The sequence below is a fragment of the Phycodurus eques genome, chromosome 1 (genome assembly GCF_024500275.1).
Source record: "Phycodurus eques isolate BA_2022a chromosome 1, UOR_Pequ_1.1, whole genome shotgun sequence".
Lineage (NCBI taxonomy): Eukaryota > Metazoa > Chordata > Actinopteri > Syngnathiformes > Syngnathidae > Phycodurus > Phycodurus eques.
The window spans coordinates 41,162,801-41,182,176 of NC_084525.1; the positions used below are offsets into that span (position 1 = coordinate 41,162,801).

General features: G+C 41.3%; 1 protein-coding gene across 3 annotated transcripts in view; it reads left to right on the top strand.

Annotated features, from left to right (window-relative positions):
• Positions 1-19,376, top strand: part of pard3ba (par-3 family cell polarity regulator beta a) — a 188,226-nt gene that overhangs the window by 123,959 nt on the left and 44,891 nt on the right. For all 3 annotated transcript variants that reach the window (XM_061692038.1, XM_061692046.1, XM_061692054.1), the window contains 2 exons: positions 14,809-14,919; positions 15,006-15,266. In XM_061692038.1, coding sequence (XP_061548022.1) covers positions 14,809-14,919; positions 15,006-15,266 — 372 coding nt within the window. The remainder of the gene's footprint in view (positions 1-14,808; positions 14,920-15,005; positions 15,267-19,376) is intronic.

Genomic DNA, 19,376 nt, shown 5'->3' on the forward strand with positions numbered 1-19,376 from the left:
TCCTCTTTACGTATCCAAAAATCTAAATTTGTCTCCAAAACATGTAACCTTTGCCATCCCTCTGATGAGCTCATTTCTAATCATATCCAACCTGATTACTCCTAGAGAGAACCTCAACATCTTCATTTCCGCCACCTCCAGCTCTGCTTCCTGTCATCTCTTCAGTGCCACTGTCTCTAATCCGTACATCATGGCTGGCCTCACAACTGTCTTATAAACTTTGCCCTTCATCCTAGCAGAGACTCTTCTGTCACATAACACACCTGACACCTTCCTCCACCCGTTCCAACCCTCCTGGACTCTTTTCTTTACTTTCTTACCACACTCACAGTTACTCTGGACTGTTGAGCCCCAGTATTTAAAGTCCTCCACCCTCGGTATCTCTTCTCATAAAATGTCAGGGTACAATTCAAAGTGAAAATGTTCTTCGGTCTCCTGTTTTTTACTGTGATGTGGCTTCTAGTCTTTTTATCTCCTGGTTTTCCAAGGCCCATTGCTGTCTCGTCGCCTTGATTGCAAATAAACCACGACAAATGGCAGCACCTCTAAGACCTTGCCCGTCTTGTCTGCGCTCAGCAATCAGCAGTGAAACCTTCACCTGGAATGGTGCCTCGGGGCCCACTGACAGACTGCAAAAACAGTGAAGCTTGACCTCTTCTTCTGCTTTTTCCTCCCAACACCTCTGCTGTTTTGACACACTCTCTAAGACTGCATTGACACTCCACGTCTTAAACATTAGTGGAAGTAAGCAAACTATTACTTCTTTTCCAATTACTTGTCATTGGACTGGTGTATTTTCCCTCACATGAGTAATCATAGTTTACCTACAGATGAGAACAATAATGTTAGTACCCATCTGTTAAAGGAAACCGAAACTATTCACAGAAATAACTTGAAACCAACGAAAAGTAATAATGAATAAAAGTGTAGTGAAAACTGACGAATAAAAAATGAGGCATTTCTTAAAATTAATGATCCAACAGGATTGTCAAGTGAGGCAATCACTGCCATCAAACATTTCTGTAACGCTCAATAAAACTTGTGCACCTGTCGTGAAGTATTTTGGCCCACTCTTAATGAGTAAACTGCTTCAGCTGTCTCAGGTTTGAAGGGGTGTCTTCTCCCAGTTCCAACTGCATGTTTCAATTTCTGACACAGATGTTCAAAAGGATCTAGATTAGGACTCCTTAGAATGTGTTTTTAGCAGTTATGTTACGGCTCTTTATGCTGTTGGCGGACCGATGACCGGCATCTGAGATAAAGTTTTCTGACAATGGGAAACACATTTTGATCCAGAAAACCTTGTTAGTATTGAAAAGAAGTGGGAGTAAATCACATATGTGCAAGCAAATCTCAAGAAATAGCCTTCAAGTCTCAAGCAAGTCCCATGTCACTGTGGGAAAAAAATCAAGCAAGTGAAGTCGGGTCGTTATTACTTGGTTTAAGCAAGTCACAAGTCAAGTCATACAATGTTGTGCTTCAGTCCCAACATATATTGGAGTGGACATAAAATGTTTTTTCACAATTTTTTTTTCCCCCCATAAATAATAACACTAATAAAAGTATTTACACCTTATGAAAGTTAAATGAACAACAACTGACATGATGATTGATTAAATATATTGCACTGAATTGTTTTAAAGTTGTATTTCAAACTCAGTTTAACTCTGCTTTATTTCTGAACAAACTATGCTGTGTACTTTGTGGTGAAAGCCTTGTAACTCCTATTGTTCTTAAGAGAACACCATTAAACAAAAGCCAAGACTGTTTTCCGTTGGTAAAATATAATTAGATGTGTACCTAATGGTGAATGAAAGAGATTCATAATTAAGGGAATAATACAATACATAAAAATGTCACCATCCTTAAAAAAAAAAAAGTAATGTGAACAAAATCTGCATTCCTCCTGTCTCCTCTACTTTATTTAAATCACTTGTAGACTGTATTTATTTAGAAGCACTGACTCTGGACAATTGACAGTTGTCATTAGAGTAAAGGTTATGTTTCATATGCTATGGTCTCAATTTTAAAACATCGTGTAGACAGTTTAATCTCAGAATCGCCACAGCAGATGACATTTTAATGGTGACAGTTCAATAAATGCATTCAGTAGTATTCACACATGGCTACTCAAAATTTGCAGTGTACTTACTAATGGTGGAACGTACTTTTGTCAACGACCTTTTTTTTATCGCGGTGATTGTAAAGCAAAGTAATCCCATACAGCAGACCTATAACATACCTGGCATCTTCTGGCGCAGATGCTTTCATCATGCTCGCAAACGTCTCCAGACCTTTTTTTTGTTTGTATGTTTTTTTAATTTCCACAACTGACCGCTAGCAACACCACGTCACTTCTTCTGCATTCAGTGGTTGGCATTATACTTTAGGTGCTACTTTCTGCTCTAGAGTGGACACCGCTTTGCCTCATTAATAAATGAGAGATATAATCAAAATCATCTTTATCTGCCATGTCAAAACCACCCAAGGAATTTGTCTAAGGTAGTTGGAGCCGCTCTAGTACGACAACAGACAGTCAATTGACAGAGAATACTTTTGAGACATAAAGACATAAAAAAAACACTAAAACAATAAAAGGTTGTAATGCTGGTACAATTTATTCATTTATTTTTTTCCATTTGTTTTGTTTTTTTTGTTTTTGTTTTTTTGTTTTTTTGGGACAATGTGCAAAAAGATGCAGAGTCCTCGAGCAATCAGAGCAGTTTGAAATGACTAATAGAACAATAGTCTGATGTAATGACCATTGTGCAAAGGGCGCGCAGACTTCAGGAAATGTATGCAGTTTAAAGTGACTAGTAGTGCGATAATCTGGGACAATGTTGGCACATGAGTGGCCATTATTGATCACCAACAGATATGCAAATAGTGCAGCGTGGCGAGACTATTACAGTGAGTGCACGAGTAATGTATCTTCTTCTTCTTTTCCTTTGGGCTTGTCCCGTTAGGGGTCGCCACAGCGCGTCATCCTTTTCCATGTAAGCCTATCTCCTGCATCCTCCTCTCGAACACCAACTGACTTCATGTCTTCCCTCACGACATCCATCAACCTTCTCTTTGGTCTTCCTCTAGCTCTCTTGCCTGGTAGCTACATCCTCATCATCCTTCTACCAATCTACTCACTATTTCTCCTCTGGACGTGTCCAAACCATTGAAGTCTGCTCTCTCTAACTTTGTCTCCAAAACATCGAACCTTGGCTGTCCCCACGAGTAATGTATAATTGGGCCAAAAGAGATGTGACAACAAACTCAAGACAAAATTGGCAGCAAGTTGCAATGGAATTGTAAGTTAACAGTTTAAGAAGTTAATGGCAAGAGGGAAGAAGCTGTTGGAATGTCAGCTTGTTTTAGTTTGCATTGATCGTGTCCTTTTCAAAGTGCCCTTTTCAAATCTGCAGTAGAAGCTGTTCAGGTCGTCGGCTAGTCTTTTATTGTTCAGCTTGGGGTGTTGGTCGCTTGTAATTGGTTAGCGATTGTAATGAATGCCAGACTGATTTAGAGTCGTTAGCGGTAAACTGTTTTTTCTAACTTTACTGCATAGTTTCTCTTTGCAGTGTTTCTTCAGTCAGCTGGTTTCTAGCACGATTATACAGGGCCCTATGTCCACTTTGATATACGTCCTCTTTAGCCTGGCGAGGTTGCTTAAGTTTGGCAGTGAACCATGGTTTGTTGTTATTGAACGTGCGAAATTACTTTGTTGGTACACACACCTCTTCACAGAAACTGATATAGGATGTGACAGTGTCCGTATATTCATCCAGGCTGCCCGTTGATTTTTCAAAGACACTCCAGTCTGTGCAGTCTAGACAACTTTGAAGTTCTAGCTTTGCTTAGTCGGTCCACTTTTTCACTGTGTTCACCGTAGGGTTCTCGCATTTAAGTTCTTGCCTGTTTGTCGGTATTAAGTGAATTAAGCAGTGATCAGACGAGCCCAGAGCTGCACGAGGTATGGCATTGTATGCTTTATTTAGCGTAGTATAGCAGTGGTTTAAAATGTGATTTTCCCTGGTAGGACAGCTGCTTGTATTTAGGGAGTTTGTGGTTGAGTTTAGCTTTGTTAAAGTCCCCAAGAATAATGAGGGGTGAGTCTGGGTGTATTGTTTTTAAATTTTGTTTACTTGTTCAGCGAGTGTTAGCACTGCGGCATTCGTGTTAGCTTGAGGAGGAGTGTAAACACCGGCAAGAAAGAAAGATGCAAACTCACAAGTAGAATGGCTTACAGTTCAAAAACAGCTACTCTAAATCCGAGCTCCAGTGTGTGCTGAGCTCCGTGACGTCAGTACACCATTTTTCGTTGCTATAGAAGCATATTCCGCCACCTTTTGTTTTCCCCGATAACTCCCTGATGCGGTCTGCACGGTGAAGATCAAAGCCCAGAAGCATTACGGCGCCATCCTCACAAAGCCAAGTTTCCGTAAAGCACAAGGCGGCAGAACATCCAAAGTCTTTACTGGTCTTTGTCAGAAGATGACGCTGATCCATTTTGTAGGGTAGGGAGCGTAGATTAGCGAGGTGGATCGAGGTGAATCTGTATTCTCTCTTGCAGAGCTTCACTTGGATGAGAAAAAGTCTCACCTCCCAAGAAAAAAAAGAGATTTTTGCATGCCTATGAACTGAAACGAAAGGTTCTGACAATTATCATAAACCGTCCCACCCCTGGTTACGTTGCTTAGTTGAACTAAACCATTCACAATCGGATCACTTATATTTTAATCATCCCAAACCAGTCTATGAAACTTAATGTTTCACCAGCTCGTTAAACTGTTAAATTAGCTTACCTATCTTTTTGAGCTTTGTAGTGACAGATGAACTTCCACGTCGTTGTTTCTTTAATGCGCGAGTTGCAAACCATGCAAGTTACCATCCTCTTTTTAAAGACTTCATTGACAACATAATCCTTGAATCAAAATTGTATTGTCTTTGGAGCTCCTTCCATCGTTATTCATGCAGGTGGCTACTTCACATTGGCAAGTGCACAACAGTGCAGACTGCGTTGCCAGGTTGGTGCGAATGACCCCCAAAACGCTTCTTTTTCTTTCAAAAAAGGTAATCTCTCTTAATGAACATGCAGATTTCCAACTCTAAATGAGATGACTTGTCAAGTCAGGTAGTTCAAGTCAAGTCTCTTGGCTCCGAAGTCTGTAAAGTCTTGAGTATTTGGCAAGCAAGTCGCGAGTGATAAAACTGGCAACTCGAGTCGAGTCATGTCATTTGACCCGTGTCTCCCCATCTCTGGTGTTGAAGGTATACAGACTATACCATGCACAGACTCAAGATATCCTGTGCTGGATAAAGTGAAGTAACCCCAACAGATAACCAAGTCAGTTCCATATTTTAATAGGACTTCATTTTCACGTGTAACAAAATATTAAGCAACAGTAAGTTTGCCATTATTTTTGTAATAGTTTGTGTTTTAGAATATTTCTGCTCGACCACAAAAATAAATGCATGCCTGATTTTCATGTTATTTTTTAAATAAAATTTATTTATTACTTTATCAGTACTTCATCAGTTATTTCAATGACCAATGTGTTGTTGTTTTTTCTTTCTTTAATGTCTGTATCTTGCTATCTGTAGGCTAAAAAGGCAGACACTGTTATCCATACTACACTGCTTGCAGTCAACCATCATATTCCATATAAGCAACTCTCATTCACCTTATAGCATGTAGTTTTGCATTTGTAGCCTTCATTAATTGGCATATTTCAGTGACATCCGGCTTGCAAAGCACATAGCACATCCAATCTGTCTGGTTGCATGACACACGTTAACAGACGGCATATTTTCATCCACAAATTATTAAGGCTTAATTTGGATCTTAGGATGTCCAAATGAATACATGTTTGGGGGCGCATGCATACACATAATGCATATCTGTACTAGACCAAATTGGTGGGCAAAAAAATATCAGGTCTCTTGAACCATATAGCGTAACGACAAGAATGAATGACTTGAACTTGATCATGTCAAACAAAGATATCACCATCACTCATTTTATTTTAATATGATGATTGTCAAAAATATTTGCTCAGCTCAAGGCTTCAGGATTTTGCAAAGATTCAGCATGTGCTCATTTGTAGTGTTTGTGTGAAAGGATTAGTTTGATCAAACATGGCGCAGTCAGCAGGTCAGAGTTTGAAGGAAGGCTTGTGACTAACCACCCTACTTTCAGGTGGCATTGGACACAGTGTATCTTAATTCCGTACCCTCATCACTGGGTGTGCCAGCAATGAACTGCCATTGAAAATCCTGACTGGTGGTGACAAATCCCACCTGCCCCAGGATGAGTGTGCAGCATCACTATCGGGGTACTTCCTGCTGAGACTCCTCCCCCTCAAACAATATTAGGGACATTAAAGCCAGCACTGATACACACAGTTTACAAATCCACAAATCATCATGCTTAACCCCATTACCCCACCCAACACCGCCGCAACCTCACCCCCACTCCTCCACGCCACTTCTCCATGTGTAGTGCTGAAGAAATCTGACAGGGAGGCAAGCCTATTAGCACGTGACGTTCCGCTTTTATCCTATCGCGTGGTAGCAGGATGTGCCGGCCTGAAAGACAGTCACTGGTTAACTGCGTTCAACACAACCTTGTTGTCAAATTGAAGGGGCTCGCCGCCAGATTATTTCTGATGGATTATTACGGTTGTTTTGGGGAACTTTGTCGTCTACCTCACATCCCTTGAGCCCTTGCTCCTTTCTTGATGAGCCTCTATACAGTCAGCTTGATGTCAAATGACATTTACCGCTGCTGCCATTTTGCCCAATCTAGGGTATAATGAACTCTAAGAATCTTTTTGCACCTAATAAAAGAAGGCGGCGAGATACTGTGAATTCACATGGTACTTATAGACCTGGCCAATGACTGCTAGTCGGGGACCTGGCAGTCATAGTAACAGGTGGGGAGGTGCTCCCAAGGCCAGGCTGCCCGGGCTGGATGACTGCTTGGTGTTGGGGCTGACCTCTCATGGCTCGGGGCTGCTCCTTGGGTTCCCCCTCCCTTGTCGGGTGCCCCTATCCGTCCGTCCTTTCCAACAAACAAGGGACACTTTCCCGCCCTTGGGCTGGGCAGGGACTGGCTGCATCGCGGGCACTGCGGGTTGGGGGGGGTGTCAGGCTCTCCTGGTGGTGTGTGGGCGGAGGGGGGTAGCGGGGAGTGTGGGGTGGTGGGTGGGGTGGTTGGCTGGTGGGGGGGGGGTGGCATTGGGTCCCTGCGGTGTGGCAGTTGTCGGGATGCCTCGGTGGAGCCGGCGGACCGCCCTGGGTCCCTCGGTGTGGGACATGTCCCGTCCGACGGGGTGCTCTCGGGTGGACCCCTGGTCCTAATCCCGCCCCTCGATTTGATTGGGTTGGCCGCTGCGGTGCGGCCACAGCAATTACAGGAAACTTCTGTCAGTCTTTGTGCATGTAAAATGGTATCAATTCACTTGCATGTATCCGCAGGCACACACCCCTTACTGCAACAAATAACTCATGAATATGCAAATCGCTTATGTATCAACTCACTTATACTCTCGTCCTGTACACTTTCGTAATTTACATAATTAATGCCACCACACTTCAGTTGTACAGCCGGGTTCACGACCCTGGTCCTGCATGCTTCTTCTCCTGTCCTATTCTAGCTTGTCCTGTCTTTCCCTTACAGGGTGTAGCACTACAGCCCCATGCAACACTCATATTTAATGTTTCATTGTTGTAGATAATGTAATGATTGACTTCACTCATCCTGTTTACAATTAGCGCTTTGTCTTTTGTCTTTGTTTCTTTCTCCCGTCTAGAAACTTTGTTCTGTTCGACTGATCAAGTCTGATTCTCAATAAACATCAATTATAATACCACAGCGGAAGCACACTCCTCACTGGTCGCCAATCAGTTGCAGGGCTAATAGATGACAATAATCAACAACCATGCACACTTGCATTCATACCAATGCCGCCCCTCCTATTATTATTAAAGACAGATACATGCTAAGAAGATGGAAAAAAAATAAATGCCGGAAGTCCTCAATTTATTTCCTTGGATTATTAGGTTGTGCTGCTATGATGTCACACTATTTGCTAGGGTTGTCCTGATTCGATTAAGTGATCAGTAATCAGGGCCGATCAGATATGTTTCAGCTGATCGTATTGGGTGAAAGATTGGCTTTCAATCTTGAGGTATGAAGTTATTGTCCAATGGAACAGCAATAGCTCGGTTTTATATATCTATTGTGTCATGGTCAGGTTACGTTGTAGTTGGGCCTGCTGTTACTACAGTAGTGGATAATAGCATAAACTGGAAACTGGCATCTCGGGACAGGAATAATCTCTGCAGTGCCGATATACTGTAATTTGATTTGAAAAGTGATGGCAGTGCAACAGCGATTTTGTAATGTCTGTAATTTGAGCATTGTGCGTGGAACTGAGATTTCTGTTTTGGTCTATCTTTCTCACTACCCTGAAAATGGGATTTTTTTTGTTTTGTTTTTTATTTGTGACTGAATGAGAAGCTACCGCTTAGAAGTGAAGTTTAATGCTCTAGTTTTGAACTGTGTGGAATTGATTTATCTACCATTTACAGTAAGATCATTATGTTGTTACGTGGAATGTAATGTGGAATTTCAGATTTTGTTTTGTTTACTTTTAGTTTGTTTATTTAAGACTATATTTAAATATAGTTTGCTTGCATCGTTAATTTGTGCTGAACAACTAATATGCTATAAAAAAGCTTTTACTTGGTTTGAATCACTGCTGCACTAGACGTATAGCCATATGAGGTGTTGGGATACTTCAATTCAAATCAACACATGCACATGACAATTTAGATGCGCGCTTTATTTTTTATTTTTTTGCCCTTTACTGCCTAGGTATCGGATCGTTACTCAGTATCAGCAGATACTCAAAATCAATTGACTCGGACGTCTGTGCAAAACAATACTGTATCGTACATAATTTTTGCTGCCATATTAGACTTGACAAAGTGTAACAATTTGTGAAAATGCTTCATTCATTTATTTCTTGGAGATGCACCAATGGTTTTACACTCAAAGCCTGATCTCACAAACTAAAGAATGACTTTTGCTTGTATTTAGCCCTCATAATGTAATAATGCCAATAGAATTTGCTGGCTTTGTCATTACAATAAGTATACTTAAAAAATAATAATAATAATAATAAAATAAAAAAATGATGAACCGCAATATAATGGAGGGGACTCCGTCCTATACTTGTCTATACCTGCATACCCCAGCGTGGTAAAGTGGTAGAGTTACCATTTCCATGGAAATATCATGACTTTCAAGCTGATGGAAACAAAATGATTGGTTGATGCGCTGCAGGTGGATTTCTTTGAGCCGCCATCTCGTCTGGCATTTAAAGGCTGTTATCTACCCCATCCTGGAGTCTTCAAGAGCCTATTCATTCATATTAGTATTCTCTTTTATAAAATATACATTAAGCTCTTCGTTTTGCCCACAGCTCCAAGCTCTCTCCTGTGGATATTGCTCCCTTACCGCATTTCTACTCATCCCTTGATGAACCTTATAAATTGTTGATGCAAAAGTCCCGTTTGGAAGTTCTTCCACGACATGCACGGCGGTGACTTACTTATCAGTGTTGACTCAAACACTGATTTCCACGTCAAGCCGTGATTTGTTTAAATTCTACTTGAATCCATCATGATTCTCAACCTTGTCCATTGTCCATCCTTGTCCAATCTCCAATGCAGTTTCTCAAAATTAAGGTCAACATAGAATTTCTGCTAACCTATCCCTAATTGTTAAAACAAAAAAAAGTGAAGTATTATTGTTGGAAATTCGTTTTTTTCACAGCAGAAGCAGCATCCTTTCTGCACTACTGAGGCGCAATTCTAATTTACAACTTTCCAGTGTTGGCAAATGGACACGGGTGCTATCGCCATCACCAGCCGCTAGAAAACAAATTAATTTCTCCCTCTACTTTCTGCCATCCATTCAGTGCAACGGGCAGCTTTCCTGAAAGGATGTGCTGGTTTGCCTGCACTGATGTGAGTTGCCAGTCAAATATCAGAGGGACGGGGAATCAACACTGAAGATGATGAGGAAATCCTCATGCATATATATCAGCAGATAAAGGCACGTAACATGCTCCTGCATCTCCATTTCTTGCACCTGAGCTGGCTGCCTTTCCTAGAAATGCCCTCGTCCATTCCCAGACAAACAGCTTTTAGGATTTATTTTTCCTCTTTAATGTTACGGCAACACCTGCGTCTTCCCATCTTTCTCAAGCAAAGTGCTGACCATGGCAGTGTCTTTTCATGCTCGGCCCTTTGCAGTTGTCTGCAAACTAGAACCAATGCTTCAGTTAAAGGATAAATAACTTCACTCTTGTAATTGTGTTCAGGTGTTATAAAAATTAACACAGTTTTTCAGTCTCTTAACAAGCAAAATAACCCAAAAATCACCAAATCAAAGCTGTGCCACGCATCAGTTTTATTTCACTTGGAGGACAAAGTGATTGCCTGGGAGCTAATCGCACGCGGTCCTCTTTGCCAGCAGTCATTTAAACTGTGGCATTTTTCATATGGCAGCTATCTCATTGAGAAATTAAAGGTTTTATTTTATTTCTCTTTTTTTCTGTTGCCAGAGGCTCATCCAGTTGGGAATTTGACACCGCCTTTTAAGCAGTGAATTATTGCGCACAAGCTAATTAGTAAATGAGACCCTGAGCGGAGGCTTCCATTTGTGTTGATCAGCCACGCAATACATCAGTTCTTATGGAGTTATGACATTTGAATTGACCCACAGGGACAGCCAGTTTCAAGTGCAGCAGCATTGGTAACGGCGAGACAGCTCAAAGCCAATTCAGCTACAGACTGCCCATAACTCAGCAGCCAATTAAATTAAAGGTATTCAAGAGGCAACAGGAAACAGTCACAACCAATTAGTATTTGATCGTACATGGTCATATACACAGATACACGAAAGCACTGGACACCAGGAAGCGATTACATATCCACTGTCCTGTCCAGTTATCTTCATACTAAGAGTGATGGATGAACATTCTCTGTTGTTTAATGTGGATGACACACACATGCAAGAACTAACTCACTAGTTGTGTGCCCAGACTAAAACACACACAGAACAAGACCCCTGTCTTCTAGATGAGGGCGCTTTCGCATGTCTTCGCTGTGGATGTGTGGGGACTGAACCCAACTGATCCCCCAAGTCACAGCTTTTTTGCGAGCCTCACAGCCATGAGCGCTTCACTTAGTTTCCAACTGCAATGAAACAAATGGTTGTCCTGCAAGCTATCTCCTATGTGATTGAAGTATGCAAACTGACCAGGCCTTGATTAAAACAAGCCTTCCCTATTTACATGCGCTACTTCTGCTCCCCTGAGAGCTGCATGCTGTGCTTTCATGCATGCCCGTCTGCCTCAGTTTCTTACCATCTCTTAGATTAGGATCATTAAAAAAGAAACATAATATTATTTCCCTTTAGGCTATTGTGTTAGATATTTACAGCAGGGGTGTGGACTGCACAGGCATTGTGTTTTGGAAAAATGGCACTTAATACATTAGATTTAGTCTGTGCCAAGGCCTGAAATCCCAATCTTTCTACAATTGTCTTTCTTTTCCAAGTGAAACATTTGCAAAAAAAATGTTAAAATGAAAACCAAGTGAGAGAGCTTTGATGCCTTCTCCTGCATTTTTAATACACTTTAACCGAAGCTGTTTAAAATATGATTAGCTTTGGGCTGACATTTCCTAAGCATCCTCTCTCTTTTTGGTGGTAACGTCTGCATTTTACAGAAGTGGATTTGGGCCAAATTGCTGACAGGAGGTGCAGGACATTCAGAGACAAACTCTGATAAATATATTTAATTGTGCCTCGAGGGAAACACTGGTGCCTACAGGCGATGTTTGATTATCGAGCATAGGCGTGCCTGTATTGGCTCATTGAGATGTCACTCAGCCTTTCAATGACCAGATTTACCCTTGTGGTTGAGCAGCATTCTTTTGTAGCCTGAACCTCATTTGCATCAGGATTCTAACTTAAAAAAATACTCAGACTTGTGTGCTGTGAATGTTATTAGGTTTCCAGCCTGGAATATTTTCCAAACGTCGCAGCACGAAGGAGAGAGAAGCTCTGTTACACAACTCTCTACAGTGTTAATCTCTTTCAGCAGGCTCTCTCTTTCTGCAGCAAACTCCACTGAGATATGTGCGCTCCTCTCAAAATACATACAGAGCAATCTAATTACTGAGATAACAGTTCTGCTTGGCTGATTAACTGTTCTCCCTGTGCCTCAATGCTGTAGCATTGCTTCCACACAGTCTATAGTTAAATCGCCTTATTCCTTCCCAGCTGAGCAGCACTTTCATTGGAGCTTTTTGTTCGCTCATCTACCCAAGGCTTCCCTCTGCTCTTCTTATGTATTATTTGAAGCGATTAGTAAGGATTTCTCTAAATGTCAAGTATCTTTATTCATTAAGCCCCATTTTGGTATTGTACAGTATACACATTTTGTTTTCATTGCCAAACGTTGTTGAGGTACCTAAATAAGTAATACATTTGTACTGTAATACCTTATGGCACCGTTCTGTTAAGTTATTGAAAATGGTGGTACGGTATTTAAAAACGGAATATCTACAAGTTGTAGTTTCGAACTTGGTAATCATCTTTCATGTTTGTACACCAATGTAAATGAAGATGAAGAATAAGGGCAACTTTTTATAAACAAAGCTCATCCTTCCTTCCTATTCCTCCTTACAAAAAAAAGTTTTTAATGTAAGTGATTATACTTTTTTGCAGTTTTTATTTTAATGTGTGTTTTGTAATTGTAACAACACATACAGGGCCCTAGCTACACCAGTAGCAGCTTAAGAAAACATTGCAATTTATTGGTTTATCAAACATTAAAGTCATGTTTAATACAATTGAGGTTAGCATGTCGGTGGGCCCTCGACAACCACTTCAGTTTAACCATTAATGCCCAGACCGAACTTATAGTATGGGACCGCATAATCAGCTGATTTGGCACAGTTCTCTAGGGCAGGGGTCTCCAATCTTTTTTGCACCACGGACCGGTTCCATGTGAAGACACATTTTGACAAACTGTCGTAGTCGCTACGCAGCGAGACTGAGATGCCCGCGAAGCCCCCACCGCCCTCGGCCATGGTTGTCCCCACGCAAGTGTTGCAGTTTACGCGGTAGTTTCTTGTGCACCACATGCTTGGACCTGAGCTCAGCTGAACTGAAAAAGGAACAAATCAGTTCATAAAGTGATTCTATTCCTTACGTTCACACAAAAGATTCATTCGTTCAAGTCATTCGCTAATGACACAACACTACTCGAGCCCCTTCAACCTGTCTGATTAAAAAACAAAACACTTACCGGTATGTGCACCCTTGGCTATTTGAAAGTATAATGATGTATGCTGCATGTGCTGTAACCATATGTGTATTTACAAATACTTCTTCAAAATATATTGATAACGCATTATACTGTAAATACCTTTATTGTAGACATTTGAATCTTACAGCTGTCATCTGTTCGGGACAAGCGGACATTTGATCGTTGTTGTTTTTCAATTAAATTGCGTCAAACTGATCTTTTCGTTTGTGACAAGAAAAAAAAAGAAATGTTCTTATTCATTTTCAGTAATCTAATCAATCGCAAAAAAAGTAGGGGAAGGAAACATGGGCAGGCCCTTGGCATAGTTGGCCCTCCACAACAGGGTTGAAATGGAAGTTTTGGGGAGGGAGATGGTGCGAGATAACAAACATCCTCATGGCAGGTACAAGTCTCTAATTCAAAGTCCCACCCTCATTATGTGTGTGTATTTATTTATTTGTTTATTTTTACATCCATGCCTCAGTTACGTTGCCTTTTTCCTAATTAATGCAGGTATAATGAGTCCAGCTGTGGACCTCTGCCCCCTTGGAATGTTAATTAAGGAACTCAGTCAGTATGTCTTTGAAGCTGAATGCCATCTAACATCTTACACAATCAGATAAATCTGCTATTCAGAATATTAATGGCTAAATATAATTGCGCCCGATCTTGCATACGAAGGTAACGGGATTGACACTCCTTTTCTAACTGGTGCGAGTTGTGTATGGCAGCAGTGAGGTAATTAGTAGTCTGCTTTTGGCCCAGCTTTAACAAAAGGAAATAAGTGTGGCAGCTCCCAGGCTGGTTTTGAGTCAAGAGGAATGTTATAGGTGTGATGGCAATGCAGTGTGGGATTAGATTATGGGCAGGAGGAGAAACCTGTGTAAAGAAGGTGAGTCAAAGCCAGTAAATAACCCTAAAAATGGTGGTATTATGTTTCCCTTCACTCCAGCGTTCAACCTCTGTGCCACTTTTAACTGGGCCAATAGGTTGCCATTTAGGCCGCGTGTCTTCCTGTAGCGGTAATGAAGTGTATTGCTGTTAATGAGATAAATGCAGACATTAGATTGCCTCAGCAAATTTATCGAGGACAGGATGAGATGAGAGAATATAAAAAATTTAGAGGCAAAGGCTTAATAATGGTCGCTCTGGCAAATGTGATATGAAAAAAAACTAAATGCAATAGTTAAATAATGTACGTAATAAAAGTTTTAAATATTCGTGCATTACATGATGAACTGCATGGTCGCACATAATCTCTTATGATTGTCATCCTCATCAAAAAGATTAAAATTAATTTCCACGAAAATAACGTCTAAGCCTGCCGTAATAGGTTTAGGTGAGTTTTTGGGATCAAGTCAGCAAACAATTAATCTACCTGAAGTCATAAAAATATTTTTGTGCTGCAATGTTCCTATTTGCACAGGTTCGGTAGGAAGAGAGATGACAAGAGCAAAGATGCAGTGAAAGTGGCAAAAAACAAACTGGAGGCCTGGAGTGAGGAGGAGGTCGACAGGTTTCCTGAACACAGAGAGAGGTAGGAATTTGACATGAAACAACCAGTAAGTTCTGAATCATTGCGATATTTTCTCCCTCCTTCCCCCTAACCCTTGTCACTAATAGCTATGATCCACGATATGCTGAAATCCACTCTGGCCAGCTCACCCCCGACTCACGCTTCATCCCAGATGTGGACGACGACTACAACGACCCCAACTATGCCCAGATCAACAACTTCCTCCAGCCAAACTCTGTGCAACTGATAGACCGCACCCATTCCACTGCAACTCCCGTGACTGTGGAGACCAAACAATCTCAGGCCTCTGCCGATGAGCTGGAGGGGCTCTATGCCAAGGTCAACAAGTCCAGGCAACAAACAGAAAGGTGAGACAGCAGAGGAGAAGATCAAGACTCAATTGTTACGTTGGATATTATCCTATTAACATTAGTGCTTTTGTGGGAGAAGATCGGGTGCATTAGGGTTTCAGATCCAAAGATTAATACGAGACAAAAGTTCCGAATTGCAGCATTCATTTCATGGTATTTAAATCTAGATGTGTTAAACAACAGGGCACCTTTTGTTTGAAGCCACACACCTTTCAAGTGAGCAAAGGTATTGGAACAGACATGATTGAATTAACTGAGTGAATAACATTGAATATTTGGTGGCATAACCCTTACTTGCAATAACTGCATCAAGCCTGCGATCCAGTGACTTCACCAGACTGTTGCATTCTTCATTTGAAATGCTTTTCCAGGCCTTTACTACAGCCTCTTTCAGTTTTTTGTTTCTGGGGGCTTCTCCCTTCTATTGGGTTGAGGTCCGGTGATTGACTTGGCCAGTCTAAGACCTTCCACTTTTTCCCCCTAAGTCCTTTTTTGTGTTGACAGTGTGTTTGTATTGTTGCATGATGAAGCTTCTCCCGATTAGTTTGGATGCATTTTTCTGTACATTGCCAGTCAAAATGGTTTTGTAGACTTCAGAATTCATTCTGCTGCTACCATCGTGAGTTACATCATCAATAAAGTCTAGTGAGCCTGTTCCCAGCAGCAGCCATGCAAGCCCAAGCCATGACATTACCTCCACCATGCTTCACGGATGAGCTTGTGTGTTTTAAGCAGATCCTTTCTTTCTCCATACTTTGGCCTTTCCATCACTTTGGTAGAGGTTAATCTTGGTCTCATCAACCTCTAAAACTCTAATATGAAAAGCAAAAGCCATTTATCGACCGGCTTCTCTGGGCCCGAGCTCATCTAAGATGAACTGATGCAAAGTGGAAAAGTGTTCTGTGGTCCGACGAGTCCACATTTGAAATAGTTTTGGGAAATTGTGGACATCGTGTCCTACGGGCCAAAGAGGAAAAGAACCATCCGGACTGTTATGGACGCAAAATTCAAAAGCCAGCATGTGTGATGGTATGGGCTGTGTTACTGCCAATGGCATGGGTAACTTACACATCTGTGAAGGCACCATTAATGCTGAAAGGTACATACAGGTTTTGGAGAAACATATCCTGACATCCAAGCAACGTCTTTTTCATGGACACCCCTGCTTATTTCAGCAAGATAATGCCAACCCACATTTTGCACGTGTTACAACAGCGTGGCTTCATAGTAAAAGAGTGCGGGTACTAGACTGGCCTGCCTGCAGTCAAACCTGTCTCCCATCAAAAACGTGTGGTGCATTATGAAGCGTAAAATAAGACAACGGAGAACCCGGACTGTTGAACAGCTGAAGCTGTACATCAAGCAAGAATGGGAAAGAATTCCATCTACAAAGCTTCAACAATTAGTGTCCTCAGTTCCCAAACGTTTATTGAATGTTGTTAAAAGAAAAGTAACATTGTTAAACATGACCCTGTTCCAGCTTTTTTGGAACGTGTTGCAGCCATAAAATTCCAATGATTTGCTAAAAACAATAGTTTATCAGTTTGAACATTAAATATCTTGTCTTTGTAGTGTATTCAATTAAATATAGGTCGAACATGATTTGCAAATCATTTTTTATTTACGTTTAACACAGCTTCCCAACTTCATTGGAAAGGGGGTTGTAGAAACACCCATCAGTCACATTCCAATACGTTTGCTCACTTGAAAAGTGGGTGTCTTTAAACAAAAGGTGCGCTGTCCTGAGTTGTTTAACACATGCAAGTACCATGAAATAAAAGCTGGAATTCTAAACTTTTGTCTCATTTACCTTTTGATATGTGAAACCCAAATGTCTTTAGTATACAACAAAAACAAATTAATTGACCTTGCCATATATCCAATCACTCAATGTGCGGGGTTGTTTTGGCAATTCTTATTTTTTTATGTGATTGTCCATTCCAATCGGGTACGGCAGCATCACAGAGTGTGCGGTAGGCCAACTTTGTACCCCGGTTCAGTTGGATTGACCGTGGGGCAATTGGTCATTCCTGCACCCCACTCTGCAGGTATGATCAATTGCCCCATGCTTAATCCAACTGTTACACTTACTTTGGGAATGGGAATGTTGCTGAAATGTTTACAGCATTAAGTGACCAAACCACACATCTTCGGCCACAGAAAAGGGTTGTGAATCATTAGCAATAAATGCGCTCACTGCATAGGTTATTTTCTGGTGCGTACTTCAAGTGGCACGGTAGGTTTGTTCCAAAGAATTCTCAATGGACAATTGTTGTTTCTATTGTGTTACCTTTACAAGCCGCTCAACTGTCGTGTGTCCAGCAAGCATCATATCAGGATACAATTGCAGGAGAAGCTTGTTCACACTTGTCATGCTTCCTTTAATGTACAGGTGTACAAGTGTTTTAAGCAGTACATGCAGACTGTAAAATGTCTTTCAACAGTTTTCACTCCCCCGTTGTCGTATTCAACGGTCAAACCAAAATTTATCCAAACTGGAGATTTAAATGAAGCCATTGCTTCCTCACATTTTTGTCTCTCAAATCCTCCACTCGTGCTAGTGGTTTTATCACATCTGTGAGCTGCAGTTTGAAGTGCACAGTTACAACTGTGATTGGGTGAACGAGCAACAGGTGCGCACACTCATCACAGCTTCAATGCGAAATGAATTGCACAACCGAAAAACTGCAATTCATAAGGGCATATTGTCCAGTGCATAGCGTACTGACAAAACAAGTACCGTTCTCATCCCTTCCAATTGTGACACACGAACCCTGTAGAGTAAATTCAGCCTTAATGAAAATCTGCATTTGTGGTCAGCTGGAAAATACTTAAAACATGACCATTCGTACTGTGCACGCATGCACACACACACATTTAACCATTGATAGTCATGTCGCAAGCGTTTATGCGCAGGTCAAATTTTTGCAAAATCCTCTTAAATATATTGGTGCTGCTAATGTGTGGACTGTGTGTGTGAAAGGATCAGTTGTGGAAAATCCATGATTTTCATCTGCAGCCTTGCTTCTTTCTCACACAGCCTCTGGCATTCTTGTGCCAACACATTAACGGTCTTATTATTGACTAAAAAGCTAACTTACAATAACCTTTAGACCAAGGCCTCATTGTTCCTATAGGGGGGAAATAGTCCACAAGCCCTGCATGGACTCCGCGCAATCAACATCAGGGAGAAAAAAGAAGAAAAAACAAACACTGTACACAACACAATACTGAGCAGGGCCTGTGTTTTAAGGCATCCGTTACAGCGTGAAGGAGTCTTTTCCCAAAAATAGACTTTCTGCACCTTGGTGTCCTATACCTGTGCCCTGAGTGCTATAATGCGAGGTATTCATGTCGTGGGTGAGTAGTGTCGTGTGCTATTGAAGGAGCAATGCGTATGATAGCTTTGATTTTTCCAGCAGCGTTTATGCGAGTGAGTTCAGTCCATTTTTTTTTTTTTTTTTTTAGATGAGCCTCCGTATTCGGTGTCTTAATGCTTAAGAAGACGCAAACTTTCTCAATGCACTTCCTTCTCTTGAATTATACATCATAACTGTAGCTGCTTTAGAACTTCAGAGTTTAAATTTAGCTTTGTAAATGAGTGTGTAAAATCTGAAGAGGATTATAATGCAAATGTGTCATCTCCCCGATGAAATAATACAGACCACTTTAAACTCCCTGCATCCTTAACTCTCGCGGAGGAAATGCTATTGACTTGCAAATTACAAAGAGGATGACAAGAGAAGGAGACAGATGGAAAGACATGACAGAAGGAGTGACAAATAGCATTGACGGATTGGCTGGTGCGTTCGTGCCGTAGAGTACATTGGAGACGGGAGGATGCAGACAAAGAGGTCGCAGAGATAATTAGCCACAGTCTAGCAGCCTGACAGATCTGTTGGACCACTTTAACTCTCATTCACTAGTGGAGGGTGCTTCATTACGGGCCCGTTTTCTGCGTCTTGTTCTCTCACTGTGTCACCCCCTGCTTTGCTGGTAATGTATATTAGTTAGTCTTTAGAATTAGCCTGATTGATGAGGAGCCTTCTGTCTGAGTCTACAGGAACTCTGAAAGGCATCTTGGAATATTGTTGTACAGTATGCAAC